The sequence below is a fragment of the Elephas maximus genome, chromosome 19 (assembly GCF_024166365.1).
Source record: "Elephas maximus indicus isolate mEleMax1 chromosome 19, mEleMax1 primary haplotype, whole genome shotgun sequence".
NCBI lineage: Eukaryota > Metazoa > Chordata > Mammalia > Proboscidea > Elephantidae > Elephas > Elephas maximus.
The window spans coordinates 49,226,632-49,249,081 of NC_064837.1; the positions used below are offsets into that span (position 1 = coordinate 49,226,632).

A 22,450-nucleotide genomic window follows, 5' to 3' on the forward strand; every position below is an offset into this window, starting at 1 on the left:
GATTTCTCCTCCCTAAGGTTCTGCTGGTGGCGTACTGGTTAAGTGATACGGCTGTTACCAAGAGGCTGGCAGTTCAAATCTGCCAGGCACTCCTTGGAAGCTCTGTGGGGCAGTTCTACTCTGTCCTATAGGGTCGCTATGAGTGAGTCGGAATCGACTCGGCAGTGGGTTCGGAAGGCTTTCCTGGGAAACCCTGGTGGTTTAGTGGTTAAGTGCTATGGCTGCTAATCAAGAGGTCGGCAGTTGAAATCTGCCAGGCGCTCCTTGGAAACTCTCTGAGACAGTTCTACTCTGTCCTATAGCGTCACTATGAGTCGGACTCCACAGCAGTGGGTTTAGTTTTATTTTTAAGGGTCTCCTGGAACATCCGTGGGGTAAGGTTTCCCCAGTCCTCTACGCACCCCTTATGGTTTTCAATTCCCTTCCTTGTGACCTTACCAAACATGGAAAGAAAGGGGGATGGGGTGGGACCCAGACATTTCACCTACTTACACTTTAAACCTAAATGTTTCTTTGAAGTAAAAACATTGAAAGTAGGGGAGATAATGGTGCGATCAGGGAGGGGTAAGGGGGCATGGGGAGCAGGGAATGGAGAGAAAAGGGCAGATCTAAGAAGGGATTTGGGAGGGAGGGAGGGAGGCAGATGAGAACGAGCCCCGGAGGACATGCAGCCTTGGCCCAGCTGTGCTGTAAGTGGGCAGCCAAGCTGGCCCCTCCCTTGGTGCTGCCAATACCAGCTGCCAGAGAGAGGGGAGGCCCAGGGGAGAGGGAAGCTGGGCAAAGGGAATGGAAGGGTTCCAGTTTGGCCTTACCCAACCAGGAGAGCCCTGTTGGGGGGCTGTCAGAGGGGGCAGGGTTGTGACCCAGGCAAGGTCCCTGGAAGGGGGTTGGCTACTGTGGCAAGGTCTACAGGAGGCTGTAAGGGCTGTGAGTGGGATTCACGACAATCCCTCCCTGGACCTTTTGAAGGTAGGACCAGCCTCAGATGTAACTGGGCTGGGGTGAGGGGAAGGGCAGGACAACTTATGGACCATACTCAGGGGACTAGATCTAGCTGTGTGACCCTCGCAAGCCCCTTCCCCTCTCTAGACTTCAATTTCTTATCTGCAAATTTTTGGAGGCTCAATACATGAATGTCAAGGTCCTTGCCCGTTCCTACTGCAGCGGGTGAGTCGACGGTGCTGGGACTAATGGAAAGAGGTGCTGGCGGTGAGCTCCACTTCTCTGGAATCCCCAGGCCTTCCCCTTGCTAAGCTCTGCCTCTGACTTCACAAAACCTGTGCCCCCAACCCACATAAACACACACAAATTTTTTTTTTTTTCTTAATCTAGAGACAAAAGATGACAAAACGCCGGAGCTGGAAGCCATCTCTAGCTAGTCCAGCCCTTCCCACCTCCCTTTTCACAGATGAGAAAACTGAGCCCCTGGTTTGGGATTTCCAGGGCCCGGGGTTTTCCAGCCCTACCCTACACCCCCAGCGGCCACTCCTGCGCCTGTTGCCCGCCACCATTCCCGGACGCTCCTGCGGAGCCTCAGGCTGGCTGGGACTCCCGGGGGACCCCGCCGTCGGGGCAGCCCCCACGCGCGGCGCCGCCCAGCCTCGGGGCCCGGGGCCCGGCCGCGGCCGCCGCTGCGCACTCGCCGGGGAACCAGCGACCGAGGGCGGAGGCAGGGAGCGAGCGAGGCGGCAGGGAGGGGTGTTGGGAGAGCTCGCGCGCTGTGTATGGTCTATTGGAGGCAGCTGACCTTTGAGGAGGAAATCGCTGCTCTCTGCTCCTTCCTGTAGTAACAGCCGCCGCCGCCGCCGGGAGCTCGGGCCGGAGTGAGAGTCGCTGGCGGTTAGCCGGCCCCGCCGCCGGACGGCTCTGCCCCATCAGGTGGGTGAGTGGCCTGGCGGCGCGTCCCCGGCGGTGCGCGCGATAAGGGGTGCGCGCCTCCTGCCCGGGTCCCGCGCCCTGGGACCCCAGGGGCCAGACGGGAGGAGGCAGGGAACAGTCCCCGACTGAAAAGGAGCTTCGTTGCAGTGCGCACAGCTGACAAGGGAAGAGGATGGAAGGAGGGGGCCTGGCCCGCAGTGGGGAGGGGGCGCTGTCGTGCTGGACAGGTGACTCGGGGGCGCGGCTCGGGGGCCCAGCCGATGGCCAAGCGTCCGGGCCCCAACCCCCTCTGCTTAACAACTCCAGCCGCGTGCCCGCCGGGACCCAGCCGTCGAGTGAGAGTGGTCGCTGGCGCTGGCCTAATTTGGACTGTAACTACCCCTTTCCCAGATATTGGGACTCGGGGTCCGAGGCAGGGAGGAGGGGGAAACTCTTGCAGCCCTCCTGAGGACTTTGGCCCCGCTGCCATGTTTCTCTTTCAGTTTCTGGCAGTCCCCCCGCCCGCGCCCCCCCACCCCCTGGGGAAGCCCCGGTGGGGCGAGGGGAGAGGAAGAGGGGGAGGGCACCTGACTCTCGAGAGCCCCTCCCCAAGCCTCAGCGGGTTCCTTGTTAGAGAGAAGGGCGGCCTTCCCCTCCTCACCGTCTTTCTTCCCGCACAGGAAAGCGTGTCTGTGGGAGGGGAGGGGCTTGGCCTGACTGCGGTCCAGGGATGGGTGGGCACGGCCCGGCTCAGGGAGGCCCAGCTCTTGGCCTCTGTGGAGGAGGTGACCCTTCAGCCTCCGCTTGCCCTAGGTGAACAGCCATGGCGGGCTGGATCCAGGCCCAGCAGCTGCAGGGAGATGCGCTGCGCCAGATGCAGGTGCTCTATGGGCAGCACTTCCCCATCGAGGTCCGCCACTACTTGGCGCAGTGGATTGAGAGCCAGCCATGGTAGGTGGCCCCAGCCCTGCGCCCTCCTCTGCAGTCCCTACCATTCAGGCCCCTTGACCTCTGACTCTCCGCTTTGTAGATTGGTGTGACTCTCCTCCAGTCTGTCCCTCACTGTGCAAAAGGGGCGGTGTCCCTGGGAAAGGGGAACAGGGAAATGGAGAGGGGATGTTTCTAGACTCTGATGCCTGTGGAACTACCGGGAGCAAGTCTTGTGGGCCCTAGAGTGCCCTTAGTCACAAGCCTGGGTTTTCCATGCCCTTCTTGGTGCCCCACATCCTTGTCCAAGCAGGTGCCATAGTAGGCTTCTTTCCCCTGTCCTGCCCCAAGGGATGCCATCGACCTAGACAATCCCCAGGACCGAGCCCAGGCCACCCAGCTCCTAGAGGGCCTGGTGCAGGAGCTGCAGAAGAAGGCCGAGCACCAAGTGGGGGAAGATGGGTTTTTACTGAAGATCAAGCTGGGGCACTATGCCACACAGCTCCAGGTGGGTGTGAGCGCTGGGCCATCTATAGGGAGGCAGTGTCCGTCTGCCTTCTTCCAGCATCAGAGCCCCTGGGTTTTTTTCCTGGCCTGGCCGCTGACTCACAATGTGACCCTGAGCTTATCTGCAACTTTTCAGTGCTTCAATTTCCCCCACCCCCTCTTTCTAAATCAGACATGTCAGATTCCTTTACCATATTACAAAGCAAGGGGTGTTGGATGTTTGTCCCAAGAGAAGGAAGATGGGTGGAACAGCATGATGGACAGATCAAGCAAAGGAAGTATCTTCAGTGACAGCAGAAGGGATGGAGGTAGACTGAGTCAGGATTCCTCTGTTGAAGGAAGACTGGCAGATTCTGAAGTGAGGGAATATGGCAACCAGACACCCCTCTTGGGGCTCTTTGAAACCTGGGAGAGGAGCTGAACTGAGGGACGGAAAATGAGCAGAGTTGTCCTGAAGGCAAGAGCTGGATAAAAGGGCCTGGAATGGAGAGTTCAGATGTGAGGCGTAGTTTTACCTTCACATGGGGGAAGGGGAGAGGGGAAGGAGAAGAAGTTTTTGTGGAAGCAGGAAAGGGGTGTAGGTGGTGATCACAGTCAAGCATATATTGAAACTCACTTGTATTTCTTAATTTCTTAGAGAGCCTTAAATACAAACAGCACGGTCCCTGGGAAATAAAAAGTCCATCCCAAAAGAAGGAGAAAACAAGAGAAACTTGGGGTAGGGGGAGCAAATTAGGAACCCAGGAGCAGGGGTATAGTGGAAATTGCTTTGATCTTGGCATTAGATGCCCTGAGTCTCAAACTTGAGTTAGCTGCTTGCTCTCTTGTTTGCCTCTGGACAAGTACTTAACCTCTCTGAGCATCAGTTTTCCCATCTGTGATGTGGACATAATAGTTTCAGCTTATGTCATGGGGTTTCTATGCTGTGAGAGCCGAAGGGGATGGTAGATTGGAAGTGCTTTGTAAGCTGTGAGTTTCTAATTCACTGCCGACCAAACATGAAGACCGGGGAGGGGAAGTCGAGTCAAGGAGAGACAAGAGCTGTCTGGTGATAGTTCCTGAGGCTTCCTGGGGAAGGCTGAGGCAGAGGCTGGAGGAGAGGAAGGGGTGGTCATGGCACTGGATGGACATGGCTGGAGCAGAGTGTGGGCACTGGTGGTTGCTCTTGGATTCTTTCAGAACACATACGACCGCTGCCCCATGGAGCTGGTCCGCTGCATCCGCCACATTCTGTACAATGAACAGAGGCTGGTCCGAGAAGCCAACAATGTAAGTGTCCCATGGGTGTGGGAAGAGGAGTTGCGAAGTCCTTCCACACGTTCTTCTCCACAGACACAACTGCGTTTCTATAGAACGCTGGCATGAGGAGAACCAGTGAAATAAGAGACACAGGCAACTGTGAGAGGCAGTATTACATTCAGGTACAGAGTGACTGCCCATGTTCAATCTCGGGCTTTACCGCTTGCTAGCTGTCTGATTTGGGCAGGTTACTTAACCTCTCTGAGCCTCTGTTTCTTCCTTTGTAAAATGGGGATAATAACAGTACCTATCTCATAGGGTTGTTGTGAGAATTAAATGAGATACCATTTGGGCCTGGGATAGACAGACAGGACGATGGAAAAGAAGAGGGAGCCCTAAAACACACACATATCTGGAAACTTGATTGATGTCAGAGGTGACATTACAAATTGCTGGGGAAAATATTTGTCATTCACTAAGTGGTGGTGTCTGTGAGCAGAAGAGGAGCAAGGTCAGTGTGAGAAAAACTACCACAGGCAGACTCAGAGAAGCAAGGGCCAGGGAGGGGCAGATAGGACTCATCTCCCAAGTTCTGGAATCATAAAGGGGCTTACCGTCTGCATGGACAGTGGTACAAATGCTGTGTTGTCTGCAACAAAGCATAATGAATTTCTTCAAATGACATAGTAAGGACCTGAGAATAGTGCATAGGTGATTTTTAGTATTTATTTATTATTATGGATACTGATTTCGAGAATTTTAAAGCTCATTCAGTAAATACTTACTGAGGTCCTGCAGTGTGTCTGATGCTAGGCCAGGACTAGAGAAACAGGTAAAGGGCCTGGTCTCGCCTACAAGGGATTCAGGCAATGAGAGTCTCATTGAGAATCTGACTGACTGACTGCTGTGGGGGGTATATGGAAAAAATACCTAACTCAGGTTGGAGTAGGTGGGCGGGGGCTGTCCTGAGGAGAGGGATGTCTGAACAAAAGTAACAGCGCTTATGTGAAGGCAGGAAGGCATGAGCCATCTTATCACATCCGAAGACTTGCAGGTAGTTCAGTGTAGGTGGTGAAAAGAGAGTCAACAGGGGGGTCCCAATGGGTAAAGCTAGAGAGGGGTCAGAGACCAAGCCACAAAAAGTGGCGTCTTATGGAGAGATGGCCACCCTTGAGTTGATACAAACACAAAAATGCCTGTAAACATGCAAATGAATTCAGCTCAATTGAGAAATCCATGTCTATGGCAGAGGGGTCCTCATGGTCAGGGGACCTCATTCCTTCCCTTAGCCATCAAAGTATTCTTGAATGGCTCTGATGTTCTAAGCCTTGGGGATTCTATGGTGAACAAGGCAGACAAGGTCCTAGCACTCGGGAAGCTCACATCCTAGTACTGGGAGAGAGATAAGAAACAAACAACAGATGAGGACAGAACTACTTTAAGTGTCTTTCTAAATGTTTTTATTTATTTTTTATTGTTGTAAGAAACATACATAACACAACATTTGCCGTTCAGTATATTTACATTTAGTGACACCAATTACGTTAATCATTTCCCACAACCATTCCCAATATCCTTTCTAAGTTTTCCATCATCATCAATAGATATTCACTGCTTCCTAAAAAATGATGTCCCTTCTACCCTTCTGCCTGTCCCTGATAAACTGCTAATAAACTTTGTTCTCTATATATTTGCTTGTTCTGGATAGTTCATCTAGGTGGGGTCATACAATATTTGTCCTTTTGTGATTGATTTACTTCACTTAGAGTAATGTTTTCAAGGTTTGTCCACGTAGTAGCATGTATCAAAAGTTCATTTTTCATTATGGCTGAGTAATATTCCATTGTGTGTGTATATCGTATCACATTTTGCTTATCCATTCATCTACCGATGGACGTTTAGGAGGGCAGTACTACTTTAAATTGGTCCATTATAGAAGGCCTTTCTGAAAAGGTGCGAGTTGAAGTGCCAGCCTGAGGAAGATTTGTTGCCAGGATGTTCCAGACTGATGGAACAACAAATGCACAGGCCCTGAGGCAGGAACATGTCTGTGTGTTCAAGGAACAGGAAGTAGTTAGTGTGGCTTGAGCAGCATGGAGTTGGGGGTGGAGGTAGGCAGAGGCAATCAATGAGGCCAGTGGAGGCTGTGGTAAGGAGTTTGGATTTCATTCTGAGACCAGTTAATTCCCTGAAGACGTGGTCCCCTCTGATCTGGGTGTTGAAGGAATGGATCAGAAGACCAGGTCATTTAAATGGCTGGATCCATGGAGGCCTTGTTGATGTCTCCCTGTAACTTGATTTTGGGGTCTCCAGGATGCCTGTGAAGAGGTTCAGCCTCTTCCTCATGGAAGCAGATTATTCAGTCACAAGAAGGTCTAGAATGAGGACACAGGCAATGTGTGTTCACACAGCTTCGTTCCCCACTGTACCCCAACACCTAGCACAGTCCTTGGCATTGGGTCAACCAATGAATGTGGAATGAGTGGACATTATTGTTAATAGGAAAACCCAGGTGACACCTGGGACATGTTGAGCTCTAGTCTGTGTGAAAGGAATTAGATAGGTTCTGTTTTGGAGACCTCTGGTAGAGGTGAGATCTAAAATAGAAATTTCTACTATGCTTTATGCCAGGGTCCACCAGGCCTCTTGTCTGTCCTCCCTCATTCCCTACTGTGCTCCAATTCTGGCAATTAACCATCCTCAGACTCAAATGACCCTTCTCCCTTACTTTAGATTTGGAGTTTGGGGCCTGTAGTATTGGTGTTCCACAAGGCCTGAAGTTTTCTCCCCTCCTCCCTGCCTGCCTGTTAACCTCCACCGAATCTGTCTCCAGTGCAGCTCTCCTGCTGGGAACCTGGTTGATGCCATGTCCCAGAAACACCTTCAGATCAACCAGACATTTGAGGAGCTGCGACTGGTCACACAGGATACAGAAAATGAGCTGAAGAAGCTGCAGCAGACTCAAGAGTATTTCATCATCCAATATCAAGAGAGCCTGAGGATCCAAGGTGAGGCCAGTGCAGTGTAACCAGGGGAGTTTGAGGAGGGAGTGTAGAACACTCTGTGAACTCCAGGATTGGGGCTTGGTTTGTGTCCATTTCTCCAGCACCTTGCCCAAAGCTTGGTAAGAGTAATTGGATCCCAGTGACTGAGCCTCTGATGTCTGCCACACTCTCTCTTAAGCTCTTTTCATGCATTATCCAATTCAGCTCTCAAACCAACCCCACGAAATATGTAGTTGTACTATCCCTATTTTGCAAATGGTAAAACTGAGCTTCAGAGTGAATAAGTGACTTGTCCTAGGTTGCTTGTAAGTTGTACAGCTGGATCTCAACTGGAGGTATGTCATAAGATCCCTGTACTTTACTAATCACTGTTCTCTTCCTAATTTAATGGATATCTGAATGGATGAATATATGAATATGGACAAAGTGTTTCCTAACCAAAGCGAGGACTTAGGCTGGCAGACTCCTGATTGAACTAGCATGGGGACGGAGGAGCTCTAGCAGTGCCTCTTCCTGACCCCCCTGGATAGGAGTTAGGGCTAGGAGGAGGGGTAGCAGTAGAAAATTCTCCTATCTCCAGGTCTGTAGCTTGCCAATTACTCCCATGATAAAAGAGGGAGGTAGAAAAATTGACCCAGAAGAAATTAACCCTAGGTACAATTTGAGAAGTCTTGAGACACGGCACACCTTCCTCCCACAAGGGGTCACTCCAGACTGACCACAGAGGTGTGCCACCCTAGCCTAGTGAGAAAGGGAGGTGTCAAGCTGTCATTTCCTTTGCTGCTCTTTTTCTAGCTTCTTAAGGCAGAACCTTAGATCACTGATTTTAGACCTTTCATATGGGGTTGAGTTTGGATATGCATGTGTATATGTATCAAAGCTATAAATTTCCCTCTAATCACTGCTTTAGCTTGCGTCCCGCAAATTTTGATTTTCATTCCTTTTGAGATATTTTCTAATTTCTCTTGGGAGCAATTCTTTACCCATACATTATTCGGAAACATGTTGTTTAATTTCCAAGTATTTGCTTTTTTCTAGATGCCATGCTTTATTGATTTCAGTATCACCTTGTTATTAAATTTCATGGTGGTAAGAGAACATATGCTGTATGATCTCAGTCCTTTTAAACTTACTGAGACTTGATTTATGACCCAGCATACACTTCCCATACACTCATGTGCACTTGGAAAGGATGTATATTATATTTTATAGTTGTTTCATTTAAAAATGACAATAAACTCAATTATGTTAACACAAAAGGTACAGTTAAAAAAAAACTGTATTTTCAAAATAAAGTTTAGAGTGTGGAGTGGCATTGCTTTACTTTTTTTTTTCCGGCAAATCTCTTTAATGTTAGGCTGAATGGAAGACAGCTGGATTCTGCCTTCAGTCACTTGTGACATCACACATCATGTAGCCTCTGGAAACCTCCACTGTACACTTGTAAGAGATTGAGTGAAAAAGGAAAATAACATCATATGATTTTATGAAAATACTTTTGGCTTTGCAGACCCCCTGTAAGGGTCCAGGAACACCTGCCCCAGGGTCCACAACCTGTACTTTAACAACCACTGACCTGTATCTTACTGCTTTTGTTGGCTAGTTCTGCAGTTGCTGAGAAGTATCAATCTGTTATGCTTGTACAATTGTCTTTTTCTCCAATTGTTGTTATTGTCAGGTGCTGACTCATAGCGACCCTATGTACAACATAACAAAACACTACGCGGTTCTGTGCCATCCTCACAATTGTTGCTGTGGTTGAGCCCATTGTTGCAGCCACTGTGTCAATACAATTAGCTCTGTAAATATTTCCTTTATGTATTTTGAAGCTTTCTTGTGAGGTGAATACACACTTATAATTGTTATGTCTCTAATAGATTGATACCTTAGTCATTATGAAATGTTTTTATCTTTTTGTCTTAAAGTCTACTTCAGCAGATATTAATATAGCTACTTGAGCCTTTATCTGTTTATACTTTACATAGTATATCTTTTTCCATTCTTTTTTTATTTAAAGTGTGTCTCTTGTAGATAGGATAAAGTTGAGTTTTCCTTTGCTTTTAATTAAGGTTTTTTAGTTCATTAACACTTAGTATAATTATTAGTACAGTTTATTGAGGTTTCCCATTTCACTGTTTTGCTTGCTCTTTTTTACCTGGGTTCTTAACTTTTCTGCCCCCCCCCCTTTTTTTTAGTACTTTTTAGAATTATACTTTAACAATTAAAGCTGTTTCTTAACCCTTTCCTGTCTGGGTGCTAACCAAAAGATCAGCAGTTTGATCTACCAGCTGCTCCTTAGAATTCCTACGGGGCAGTTCTACTCTGTCCTGTAGGGTTGCTTTGAGTCAGAATTGACTCGATGATACTAGGTTGGCAAGAGGCCTAGGACATTGCCTAAATTGTAGTAGATGTCGCATAAATGTTGATGGGATGATTCTAGCCAGTCTTCCTCCCATCTGAATCCATCCCGCTCTGACCCCAGAGGAAGGACAACCCCTACCTAGAGTGGTAACAGGAGATTTCAGGCTCTTATTTCTCCCCAGGCCCTTTGACGTGTTGATAATATTTAGGGTCCTATACCTGGGTTTTCTATTTTCTTGTTTACGGGTTTGGGTTTGGATCCTGGCTTGTGTTTGTACCCATCATGCGACATCAGTTCAATCTCATTTATCAAGTTCACCCATCAGAAATGCAGGCTGTTGATCTGTTTGTGCAAGGGAAGGCTCAGCTCCCTCCGTGGGCCGAGCAGCTGCCTCATGGCTCCCAGGGTCCTTCCAGAGGCTTCTGCAAGCTGCCAGGAAAGACCTGGCATAGTGAGGCCAGGCCCACATGTTGGGATCACCACCGCCCTCTGTGTGGAGGGCAGGATTCTGGAGGTCACTGTCCAGACTGCTCTGCAGTGTCTGTGCCTGGGTAATACTCTTCCTGCCCAGTACCCTGCAGGGCAATTGGAGCCATTATCCAAGTCCTCTTCTAGCTCTGGGCTTTTCCTGCTGTCTAGAGTTGTTTTTGCCTGTCCTAGCCTGTGTGTTCTGTGGGGAAAAGACTAGGTCGGTGAGGTGTGGCCTCAGAGGTCAGCCAGGAGCTCACCGAGACATGCTGATCTCACACCTTCTTGATGCAGCCTGAGTAAAGATACTGGGATTTTTAAAAAGGTTGTTGGAAGGAAAGAGTAATCCCAGCATTTGAGAAAGTGGTTATCTTTGGGAGGGAGGGATGGCTTTGCAAGCAGAGGAGGGTGTACAGATGGCTTTAATGGTGGAAATGTTTGATCTCTTCAGCTGGGTTGTTGAGGCACAGGTGTCCCCCGTATAGTGTTTCTCCCTTCCCTGTGTCTTAAGGGCTTCATGATAGGTTTTTTGGGAAAAGGTAATAAGGGCTTACTTAATCCATACCCTGCCATTGATGAAATTGCTAACAGCCAGTGTGGAGAGAAGCTGCCTCCTTCCACCACACTTTCCTGAGAGAATCTTGCTGGTTCTGTGTCCCCAGTGGGCCCTGGACTCACTCCCTTGGCTGGTGGGCCAGGCTCACTGTGGCAGGTCGGCCATGCTCACCTGGACAAGGAACTGGCTGTTGCCTGATGAGGATCTGGGTGTGAGGGACGGGGCTGAGCAGTGCTTGTCTGTCACCCACTAAGCCCCGACCTGTAACCCATTAGCCAGCCAGGACTAACTTAGGTAGTGCTTCCTGTGTGCTTGGCACTTAGGTAGCACTTACTGTGTGCCAGGCAGTTTCTTGAGCATTTTTCATGTCATTGCTTATTCAGTCCTCACAGCAACCCCTGAGGCAGGTGCCGTCATTCTCCCCTTTTACTGGTGGGGAAACTGAGGCCTGGGCAAGTAAAGTGATTTGCCCAAGTTCACCCAGCTGGTAAATTGCAAGGGCACCATTCAGACCCAAGCAGTCTGTCTCCAAGCCAGACCCCATGTGAGGTGGGTAAGGCAGCCAGTCGTGCAGGGAGGCCACGAGGGGAGGACCAGGGACTCTGAGAACCGTGTCACAGGAATCCTCAGCTATACGCCTGAACATCTGTCCCCCCCGTTGCCCGGAGGGAAGCGCAGAGTCAGGAGCCTTCTGAGGGAGCCCATTCGTCTTTGGAAACGACAGCTTGCCATTGATGGGGTATCGGACCCCTTGAGGGTCTTGCCTCAGGAACAGGGGAGTGTGGCTGCCCTGGGCTTCCTGCTGGAAGCTGGGAGGACATGGCTGTGGGTGTCCCGTCCCCTCCTCCAGCTCAGTTTGCCCAGCTGGCCCAGCTGAACCCCCAGGAGCGGCTGAGCCGGGAGACAGCCCTCCAGCAGAAACAGGTGTCACTGGAAGCCTGGCTGCAGCGTGAGGCCCAGACACTACAGCAGTACCGTGTGGTGAGTGGGGTCCTGTATCTTCCCCCCAGCAGTGGGGGTCCTGCCCTGAGCTCTCTGGGGTCCAGAAGCCTGGATGGAGTCAGGAGGAGAGCAGGACCCAGGAGAGCAGGCACCCAGGTTCCCGTGGGCGTGCGAGGCAGAGCAGGTCCGGGAGAGGACGGGCCTGTGAGGGACTGGTCCCCAGGCCCCTGTGCTTCTCAGCAAGGCCCGGTGGGTTGTCCTCGGGAATCCGGAGGGCCTGCTCTCGCCCGCCCCCAGGAGCTGGCCGAGAAGCACCAGAAGACCCTGCAGCTGCTGCGGAAGCAGCAGACCGTCATCCTGGACGACGAGCTGATCCAGTGGAAGCGGAGGCAGCAGCTGGCCGGGAACGGAGGGCCCCCCGAGGGCAGCCTGGACGTGCTGCAGTCCTGGTACTGTGAGGGGATGGGGGCAGGGCTCAGGGTGCTGGTTCCGGGCTCCTCTGCCCCCGAGTAGATGTACAGCCGGCTGCCCTGTGTTGTAACAGCTCTTATTTCACCAGTGGTTCCGGTTCCTGGGACAGTTTTGTGCCCACCCCCGGTACCTCCCCCAGGGGGTCACTGTCTTGGGGAATGTGGCAGGGCTGGGAGGGTGCAGAGTGACCCTGGGGCTGGTTGGACAAACCAGGGTCCCTCCTGCTCTGTATTTCTCTGTGTTCTGAAGGAGCTCTGCTCTGTGCCAAGGGTAGATGCTGGGCCAGGCCCTGCTGGGTGGGGCGGGGCTGTGTCTTGGGGGGTTCTCTCAGGCTGGTGGAGGGGCCGTGAAGTCACTGTCCTTCCCGGGGGCCTTGGGGCTCCTGCGCAGGTGTGAGAAGCTGGCCGAGATCATCTGGCAGAACCGGCAGCAGATCCGCAGAGCTGAGCACCTGTGCCAGCAGCTTCCCATCCCAGGCCCCGTGGAGGAGATGCTGGCTGACGTCAACGCCACCATCACAGACATCATCTCAGCCCTGGTGACCAGGTGACTGCTGCCCTTGGCCATGCCAAGAGAGGCAGGGACAGTCCCTACAGTGGTTGGTGTGAGAGGGCAGCAGGTGCTTTCCCTGACCAGGAGCTCCTGCATGAATCCCTGTCTCTGCCTCTCACCACTATCTTCTCTGTCTCTGGTTGCTATGGCTGCTGAGCGCTGCCCTTGCCCAGTTTCTACTGGGGATGCCGCATGGGCTGCCCTTGCGCCTTGCAGTCGTGCCAGCTGCTGAGAAGATCATTTCAGTTCCTTCCCTCCTGCCATCCTCCAGACTCCCTGTTGCCTCCCTGGGATCGGAGGGCGTGCCCTGTGCTTGTCCTTCGCCTGCTGCTCCCTGTGGGAGGCAGCCTCCCAGGCAGAAGGCCCAAGAGCCCTTTCCCCTGAGCCAGCCTGTGGTCATCTGTGTCCCCTGCAGTACATTCATCATCGAGAAGCAGCCCCCTCAGGTCCTGAAGACGCAGACCAAGTTTGCAGCCACAGTGCGCCTGCTGGTAGGCGGGAAGCTGAACGTGCACATGAACCCTCCCCAGGTGAAGGCGACCATCATCAGCGAGCAGCAGGCCAAGTCTCTGCTCAAAAACGAGAACACCCGCAAGTAATTGTGCTGCTCTGTCCCTTGCCTGCCTCTCCCCAAGCTCAGATTTAGGTGCCTTGATTGTGTTCTACAGGTGGGGCCCTGTATGGTGGGGACAGCATGGCTCCCTCCTGCATCCTTTTGTCCTGGAATTCCAGATGTGCCCTGGTGGTTTGCTCTCTTAGAACTTCTTATATTTTACCGGGGGAGGTGGACAACAGTGCATTTAAAAAATAAGATGGTTTCAAAATTGATAGATTCGGGAAAGAAAATTAAAACAGGGTGATGTCCTAGCACCTGGGTATGTGTGGGGTAGGGGGTTGAGCAACACAGGTGGTTGAGGAAAGCCATTCTGAGGAGACATTGGAGCTGAGAACTGAATGACGAGAAGGGAGAGTGTTTGGGGTGACAGGAAAGCAGGTGCAACAGTCCTGAGGTAGGAACCAAGCTTGGCACATTCAGCAAGCAAACAAGGCCGGTGTGGCTCGCATGTCCTGAGTTAGGGGAGAAGTACCCAGTGAGGCAAGGGGGGTGGGCAGGGGCTAGATCACAAAGGACCTTGTAGGCCATGGTCCTAGTTTTTATTTTAAGTACTCTAAAAATTATTGCGGCTCCCTGAAACCTCCCACATCTGTCTCAAGGCCCAAGGAATTTTTAACCTAAGAGTAGAGGCCCAAGCCTCACTTCTGAAGACCTTTGGGCACTCGCAGGTTGATGGAGACGACTATAAGCCCGTTAGCACTGAAGCACACTCTTGGAGGATGGGGGCAGGGGCTGCTGGCAGGGCTTTCTGGACTGAAGACCCCAGACCAAGGTCCAGGCAGGACCATGCTCCTACCCCGGGCTCACATGAGCTGGGGCACCCCTCTCCTTTGCAGCGAGTGCAGTGGGGAGATCTTGAACAACTGCTGTGTGATGGAATACCATCAAGCCACAGGCACCCTCAGCGCCCACTTCAGAAACATGGTGAGGACAGGCCCCAGCCCCGGGAGGGAAGGTCCGTGCAGAGCTGAGTCCTCAAACCCAGCTGCCATCTCCCTGACCCCTCTGACCTCGCACCCTACAGTCACTAAAGAGGATCAAGCGTGCTGACCGGCGGGGCGCAGAGTCCGTGACGGAGGAGAAATTCACGGTGCTGTTTGAGTCTCAGTTTAGCGTTGGCAGCAATGAGCTTGTGTTCCAGGTGAAGGTGAGGTCCCTCCCCTCCTCTTTGCTGGAAGCTTCTCAGTGGCCCAAAGAGGTGACGTGGTCTGCCTGAAGCTACACGGCTGGATTGGGAAACAGACAGCTGGAGAGTTCTGAATACTCATATGGGCCTTGAACCAGTTATCTGTGATGACAACAGAGAACCTACTTTAACTCCTGGTTCCTGGTTGCTAGAGGTCCCTGGGTGGTGCAGACAGCGTGTTTGGCTGCTAACGAAAAGGTTGGAGGTTTGAGTTCACCCAGAGGAACCTCAGAAGAAAGGCCTGGTGATTTACATCTGAAAAATCAGCCATTGAAAACCCTATGGAACACAGTTCTACTCTGACACATGGTTACTGGTACCTGGTTGCTAGGTTAAAGCTTGCACCAGCCCACAAAACTTAGGCAAGGGGCCAGTGAGAAACATGTTGTATTTTTTGGTTGGTTTTGTTTTTCATTTGTTGGCGGTGGGTGAGGCATGTTCCGTCTTGCCCCAAGTGGAAGGCAAGATGGTGGTCACACCCCCTCCACTCTCATTTCTTGGATTCTCGCAGACCCTGTCCCTTCCCGTGGTTGTCATTGTTCATGGAAGTCAGGATCACAATGCCACTGCCACTGTGTTGTGGGACAATGCCTTTGCTGAGCCGGTGAGTCCTCATGGGACCCCTGCCTCAGCCTCCCAGGCCCCAGGCCCCAGGCCCCCACCCATTAGTCCCCTGCTGAGTGATCCTTCACCACCCCAGGACCAGAACAGAGCTGAGCTGAGAAGGGCAGCTGATGGCGAGTGTCCCTGCCCTTGGGGACATCCTAGGGTGCCTGCCTAGGCTGCAGATTTTCTGGCTTGGGGGCTCCTAGGTTTGTGAGCTTGGTCTGTGGGCTCTGGTCTCTGATCTTCCTCTGGTTTGTGGTTCCTGATCTCTGTCCTTAGTCCCTGTATGTCACCTCCTTACCTCCATCCCCTGCATTTCTGTCACCTTGTGTCTGTATCTCCTTTTCTGGTGTTTTCTCTGTCCTCTCTGTGACTTGGTATCTGTGTGTGTGAGAGAGAGAGAACTGGTTTCAATTCCCTCAATCTGCCTTTTTCCACTCAGGGCAGGGTGCCATTTGCCGTGCCGGACAAAGTGCTCTGGCCGCAGCTGTGTGAAGCACTCAACATGAAGTTCAAGGCAGAAGTGCAGAGCAACCGGGGCCTGACCAAGGAGAACCTCGTGTTCCTGGCGCAGAAGCTGTTCAACAGCGGCAACAGCCACCTGGAGGACTACAGCAGCATGTCTGTGTCTTGGTCCCAGTTCAACAGGGTGAGGACCACAGCCGCCAGCTGCCTGCTTGGGATCACCAGTGTCCTGCCACCCTCCCCCATCTCAGACAGAGTACTGCCCAGGGCCACCTCCCCACCACCACCCTCAGCCAGCCTCTCCTATAACCAGGAGAGATGGGCTCATACCCTGGGAAAGGCCAGCAGGAACCTTGCCTACTTGTGCTCAGCAGGAGAGTCAAGGGAGGATGAAGGAAGGAACATGCAGCTGGGAGTCAGGATCCCTGGGCTCTAGCCCTAGATCTGTTAACTAATTTGCCACGCCCTTCTTCTTCTCTATGCCTCAGTTTCCCCATCCATAAAATGGTGGGATTAGGCACAAATGACTTTGGAGGTCCTGTCCAATCTTGACAATTCTTTGCACCCAACACAGACCCCCACCCTCTGCAGTAGAGTCCTTGGGTGGTGCAAACAGTTAAGGTTGATGGTTCAAACCCACCCAGAGGCACCTCAGAAGAAAGGCCTGGCGATCTGCTTCTGAAAGGTCACAGCCTCGAAAACCCTATGGAGCAGTTCTATTCTGCCATCATGGGTCGTCACTTGTCAGGAGTCAGAATGGACTCACTCAATGGCGACTAACAATAGCGACAATAATAACACCTCTCTTCCCCCATGGGATTGTCTTGGGCCCCTGTGTCTTAGAGGCAGGAGGGGAATTTACTCTCTGGTTCCCTGACATATGGGTTGGGGGTTCTCTGTTCATGGACTATTTGATGGAATGTGGGGACAAGTAGGGGTGAAGAGTTGAGGGCAGGCAGGGGTGGGGCAAGAAGATACCACTGGACCACCTGACTTGGGGTCTCCTGGGGGGCTGTCAGGAGAACTTGCCGGGCTGGAACTACACCTTCTGGCAGTGGTTCGACGGGGTGATGGAGGTGCTAAAGAAGCATCACAAGCCCCATTGGAATGACGGGTGAGACATGGGGGGACATGGGGGCTGGGAGGCTGGCCACGGCTGCAGGGGACAGTGGCTGTGGGCCCAGCAATGACCCCTTACGCTCTGTGCACCCAGGGCTATCCTAGGGTTTGTGAATAAGCAACAGGCCCATGACCTGCTCATCAACAAGCCCGATGGGACCTTCTTGTTGCGCTTTAGCGACTCGGAAATCGGGGGCATCACCATTGCCTGGAAGTTTGACTCTCGTGAGTGCCCCTGTTTTACCCACACTCTGGTTCCTGTAGTCCTGTCTTCAATTTCCTTGCTCCCCCCTCCCCACCAGGCCTGTGCCCTTAGAAGGCACCTGTTGGGAAGGCAGGCCCTGAGCTCAGCGTGTGGGAGGAGCAATGCTCAGAAATGCATTCTCTTTCCTTTCCGCCTTGGAGCCCCTAAAACTGCTGTGTGGGTCCCTCCACAGTTTTAGGCCATGACCCAGCCTTGCTGGTATCTACTCGCCCACAGAATGTTCCTGTGGCTGCTTCCTTCCCTGTGCTGAGGACAAGGACTCGGGTAGCGGTGCAGGCTACTGACCTGCAGAAACCTAGGGTTCCCTGCAAGCCTGCCTTACGGCGATGGGCTGTGGGAATAAGGTTATCTTTTCCGCAGCTGACCGCAACTTGTGGAACCTGAAGCCGTTTACCACGAGGGATTTCTCCATCCGCTCCCTGGCTGACCGCCTGGGGGACCTGAACTATCTCATCTACGTGTTCCCTGACCGCCCCAAGGATGAGGTCTTCTCCAAATACTACACCCCTGTGCTAGGTGTGTCTTGCCCCAGGGCCCTGCCGCCTGAGGCCCCCAGGCCGCCCCTAGCCCCTCCTCAGACCACAAAGCCAAGGGGCCATTTCCCCTGTGGGTTTTGCTCCTTGGGGGGCAGAACGCAAGTGGAGCAGCTTTCAGGGCTCACAGCTGAGGGGAGGGAAAGAGAAACCCCCAGCCTGGCTTTCTTCTCTGCAAAGTGCAGAGCCAAGAAGGATCACTAGCACTGGCAGGGAGGAGCTGGGATCATTCAAACCCACAGGGAAAGTGCTACTCCCATTTTAATCAGCTGCTCTCACCACTCTCCATTCTCAGACCTTCCCCCAACTGAGCACAGGAAGCAAAATGGTCAGGTATTTTTTCTCTTCAACCTGTCCCCAATCCATTGGTTGAGTTTGCTTCTGTTGATGATTTTGTTGCCTTGGCACAGGTAGGGGTGGGGAGAAAGGAAGCAAATGGCCAGGAGAGGAACCAAGAGAAAGGTTGGGGTTGAAGCCAAGGGTCTAGGTGACCCTCAGGCTGGGTCAGTCAGCAGGTAGGAAATCTCATTCCTGCCGAGGCCCTACACGATGTATGTGTGTGGGGGAGACTGTTTCGGAGTAGGGGGTGGCTTCCACCCTATGTGGGAGCACCCAGACACCGGTTCTCATTACAGCTCTCCCCTTGGCAGCTAAAGCCATTGACGGATACGTGAAGCCACAGATCAAGCAAGTGGTCCCTGAGTAAGTATCCAGGGTCCGGGTCTGGTCTCTGCCTCTTTCTCCTCCCCCAGCTCTCCTCACCCAACACTACCACCCCTCCCATCCACGTGCCCAGCTCAGCTCTGCCCTGGGGGGGGAACTGGGATCAGTTGTGATGTGGCTAGTGCCCAGGGTTGAGTGGGGCACTTTATCCTACACTCCAAAAAAGATATAAAGACCCCTCTGAGCCCCCTCCCCACATCAGCTCCTACCCGGGCTCCCCTGGCCGCTGAAGCTGCTCTGCTTCCTTCCACAGGTTTGTGAACGCCTCTGCAGACTCTGCTGGGGGCAGCGCCACGTACGTGGACCAGGCCCCGTCCCCAGCTGTGTGCGCCCAGGCTCACTATAACATGTATCCACAGAAGTAGGTGGTATTCTCGTGGGGGTCTGCAGGGGTGGAACTGGGGACTTGACCTCAGACTGGACCCTGGGTGGCTGGTGGGCAAAGGAATCCAGAGCTCCTCTAGGCCTGAGACCACCCGGTCTAGGCCTGAGCTCTTCATGTGCCCAGGTGTAGGGCAGGCGAGATCCAGCCAGCAAAAAGGATGGAGCGTTGCTTTGGAAGGTAGATATAGGAGGATCCAAGTCCTGGCTCTGCTACTGACTAGCTGTGTGACCCTAGAAAAATTGTTGAACCTCTCTGATGATGCTCAATTTCCTCATCTGTACAGTGGAGGCAAGAAGACCCAGGTCACGAGGTTGGGGTGAGGATTAAATGGGACAGTGTAGGTAAAGCACTTGTCAAGAGTGAGCATCTAAGGGCTTGACACATAGCAGCGGTTAATGGGGTTGTTGCAAAAGGTTGATTCACTCAGCTGCTAACAAAAGAAAGTCCTGGTGATCTACTTCTAAAAAATCAGCCATTGAAAATCTTACGGAGCACAGTTCTACTCTGATACACGTGGGGTCACCATAAGTCAGAGTTGACTTGGTGGCAACTGGTTTGGTTGTTATTAGGAGGGGGGCGGGCACGGGGTATCAGTTGCCCCTTCCTCTGGAGTTCCCTGGGTGGAGAATTAAGTCTCCTCTGAGTGGAGGGGGTGGTCTGGGCTGGGTGGAGATTGGTCTGAGAGGCAGCAAGCTGCAGTGGGATGACCTCAGGCCTGGGAATCACAGATTGAGAATCCAATCCTGACTTCATGACCCTACAGCCGGGCAGCTTTGAGCAAGTTTCCTAACATGGCCGAGCTCAGTTTCCTCCTGTATAAAATGGGATAAATACGTACCTCACGGGTGGCTGTGAAGAGTAGAGGAATGTGGTTAAAAGGCTTGGCCATCATAGGTGTTCGCAGAATGTCGTTAATTTCTGTTGAGTCAATTCTGACTCATGGTGACCCCAAGTGTCCAGAGTAGAACTGCTCCATAGGGTTTTCAGTGGCTGATTTTTCAGCAGCAGATGGCCAGGCCTGTCTTCCGAGGTACCTCTGGGTGGGTTCCAACTGCCAGCCTTTCGGCTAGTAGTCAGCGCTTAACCGTTTGTGCCACAGGGCCTCTCACTGGATGGAGCCTATGATTTAATTGCATAGCTGCAAGGTGGCCAGAGCTCACTGCCCAACCACCTCTTTTTACAGATGAGGACAAGGAGAGGGAAAGGAATTCTCTAAGGTCACTCAGTGCAGCCGCAAGAAATGAGACTAGAACTGGGATGTCTCCCAGCAAGCCAGTGACTGTGACCCAGGCTGGGGGGGCTGTCCAGCCAAAACAGTTCTATTCCCATGAGACTCTGGTTTGAGTGGGGAGTGGGCTTGGGGCTGGGAGACATGCCAGCTCCCTCTGACAGCCCCTCTCTCTTTGCCAGCCCTGACCCTGTCCTCGACCAGGATGGAGAGATCGACCTGGACGAGACCATGGATGTTGCGAGGCATGTGGAGGAACTCCTACGCCGCCCGATGGACAATCTGGGCCCCCCTCTTGCTCCCCCAGATGGCTTCTTCACCGCAGCCAGGGGCTCGCTTTCATGAATATCTGCATCCCACACTTCTCTTTGGAATCGATATTCAACGTGAAGGGTTAATATTGTGATTTTAGCATTTCTCTGCATACGATGCCTTTGCAGGTGGCATGTACACACATGCGTGTGCATGTGTGTGAGTTTGTGCAAGAGGTGCGCCTCTCTTTCGCAGCCAAGCGTTTGTGGCTGCAACAGCAGCGGCCTTTTTCTTTAGATCAAGGCATCCAAGAGCCCACTGGGTCTGTCTGTTGTAGAAGAGACTGAGCTTCTGTCACTGGAAGGACTCAATGCAGGCAAACCGAGTTCTCCCATGTCCTTTATCTGCTCAGCAGCTACTTGGATGAAATTATCCAGGAAGGGGAAGGGAGACAGGTAATGTCTTTAAGCTAAGGTGTTATTCATGAGGAAGAAGCTTTGCTGTCCCCACGTGTGTGTACATGCATATACATACACGGACCCTCCCAAGTCATACACGGACCCCCCCAAGTCATACACGGACCCCCCAATGTGTGCGTATATGCATATACATACACGGACCCTCCCAGTGTGTGCGTACATGCATGCATATACATACACGGACCCTCCTAATGTGTGCGTACATGCATATACATGCACGGACCCTCCCTCTGTGTACATGCATATACATGTGTACTGTCAGTGCATGTGTGTATATATTCATATACATACGTACGTCTGTTCTCATGCACGTGTCGGTCCATTGATCCCTTCCCTCAGAGAGGCTGAGGTTCATTCTGGGGTAACATTTTATACTTTATCAAATGAATGTGGACTCCAGACTTTCTTGCCAACTCCCCAAGAGCTTGTCTAAGCCATTAGCTGCCATTGAGTCAGCTCTTGACCCATGATGACCCCATGTACAACAGAAGAAAATGTTGCGTGATCCTGTGTCATCCTCACAATCGCCAGCATGTTTGAGTCCCTCTCACTGAGGGTCTCCATGCCCTCACTGGCTCTCTACTTTGCCAAACATGATGTCCTCCTCCCACAACTGATTGTCTAAGCCACAGTCATGCCCTTAACACAGTAAAAATCAGTTGCCAGGTTGATTCTGACTCCTGGCGATCCCATGTGTGTCAGAGTAGAACTGTGCTCCCACACGTTTTTTCAATGGCTGATTTTTTGGAAATAGGTTGCCAGGTCTTTCCTCCAAGGTGCCTTTGGGTGAACTCAAACCTCTAACCTTTCGGTTAACAGCTGATTACATTAACCGTTTGCAGCACCCAGCAACTCCCTTAACGTGGTAGAGTTGGTTTGAGTCACGGTTCTAAGAGCTGCGCTGAGTATGTGGTTTCTTGGCCTCCGGGCCTTGAGCTGGGGGCTTGGGCTTCAATCTGTGATGCTATTGCCCACTTGCCTGCTGTCTCCACCCACCCTATATCCCTGCCCCTCCGTCCAGCTCCAGCCTTATATCCTTGCCTCCGTGTTAGCAACTTTGCTTACAGAAGAGGTGGGAGAGGGGAAAGAACTGGTCTAGGACACGGTGGCTGAACAGGGCCTGGACTTGCAGAGTTGACCCCTCCTCTGGGGAAAAACTGCGACAGCAAGAGCCAAGCAGCCAATTGGCCATGTTGTGTGTGCCCATGGTCTCTGGAGAGCGAGGTAAAAGCTGATCTGACTCTGTGGGGAGGTGGAATCTGGAATAGGCCTCATCACCCTTGTGTAACTGGCCACAGGTTGAGAAAGCCTTGCTTCCAACCACACAATGCTTCTTCCTCAGCAGCACTATGACAACCAGGGGTAGCTGAGTGTGGAAGAATGGCAGTCCCAGGTTTAAACAGTGCTGAACTCTGAAGGAAGGTGGGACTAGAAGAGTGATTTTGTACTTTGTACATAAACCACACATTTGTGTAAACTGTAACAATGTTTTTGAATAAAATATTTTTTGTCATAAATTTGCCGGTGTGGTTCCTGGGCTGGCGAACTGGTGGTGGTCTCCGGGGCTGGTGGGGCCCCCTGGACTGGAGTCATCTTGTTCCTTTCCTCCTGTGTGGCTGGTACTATAACTTCAGCCTGAAGCAACAACTCTACCCTCTTTCTGTGGTTTAAGAGTCCTAGGCCACCCCTGCAATAGTGTCAGTGCCT

General features: G+C 52.2%; 2 protein-coding genes across 6 annotated transcripts in view; one reads left to right on the top strand and one right to left on the bottom strand.

Moving 5' to 3' along the window:
* The window catches only part of STAT5B (signal transducer and activator of transcription 5B), an 82,526-nt gene extending 80,717 nt beyond the window's left edge, over nt 1-1,809 (bottom strand). Inside the window, exon 1 of the mRNA XM_049858840.1 lies at nt 1,748-1,809. The gene's annotated coding sequence lies outside the window, so the exon portion shown is untranslated. The remainder of the gene's footprint in view (nt 1-1,747) is intronic.
* Nucleotides 1,793-22,246, top strand: LOC126061947 (signal transducer and activator of transcription 5A). 5 transcript variants are annotated; one of them, XM_049858836.1, is made up of 19 exons: nt 1,793-1,878; nt 2,671-2,808; nt 3,136-3,292; nt 4,471-4,560; nt 7,364-7,538; nt 11,772-11,902; nt 12,161-12,312; nt 12,725-12,880; nt 13,302-13,481; nt 14,339-14,426; nt 14,527-14,649; nt 15,200-15,292; nt 15,737-15,943; nt 16,779-16,873; nt 16,973-17,103; nt 17,504-17,659; nt 18,312-18,378; nt 18,653-18,760; nt 20,195-22,246. In XM_049858836.1, exons 2-19 carry the CDS (start codon nt 2,681-2,683, stop codon nt 20,355-20,357), a joined length of 2,400 nt encoding a protein of 799 aa, XP_049714793.1. In that variant the 5' UTR covers nt 1,793-1,878; nt 2,671-2,680; the 3' UTR covers nt 20,358-22,246. The 5 variants fall into 5 exon arrangements, with proteins under 5 accessions (XP_049714793.1, XP_049714794.1, XP_049714790.1 ...); XM_049858837.1 differs by having other exon boundaries at nt 18,327-18,378; XM_049858833.1 differs by having other exon boundaries at nt 11,772-12,312.
* Nucleotides 22,247-22,450: the final 204 nt, after the last annotated feature.

What these genes read in the sequence shown, in the direction of transcription:
- LOC126061947 (XM_049858833.1), top strand. Translation starts at nt 2,681, where the DNA reads ATGGCGGGCTGGATCCAGGCCCAGCAGCTGCAGGGAGATGCGCTGCGC. An exon ending in TGGTCCGAGAAGCCAACAAT is followed by an intron (nt 4,561 to 7,363) that starts GTAAGTGTCCCA and finishes ATCTGTCTCCAG; the next exon opens with TGCAGCTCTCCTGCTGGGAA. An exon ending in ATCAAGCAAGTGGTCCCTGA is followed by an intron (nt 18,379 to 18,652) that starts GTAAGTATCCAG and finishes TTCCTTCCACAG; the next exon opens with GTTTGTGAACGCCTCTGCAG.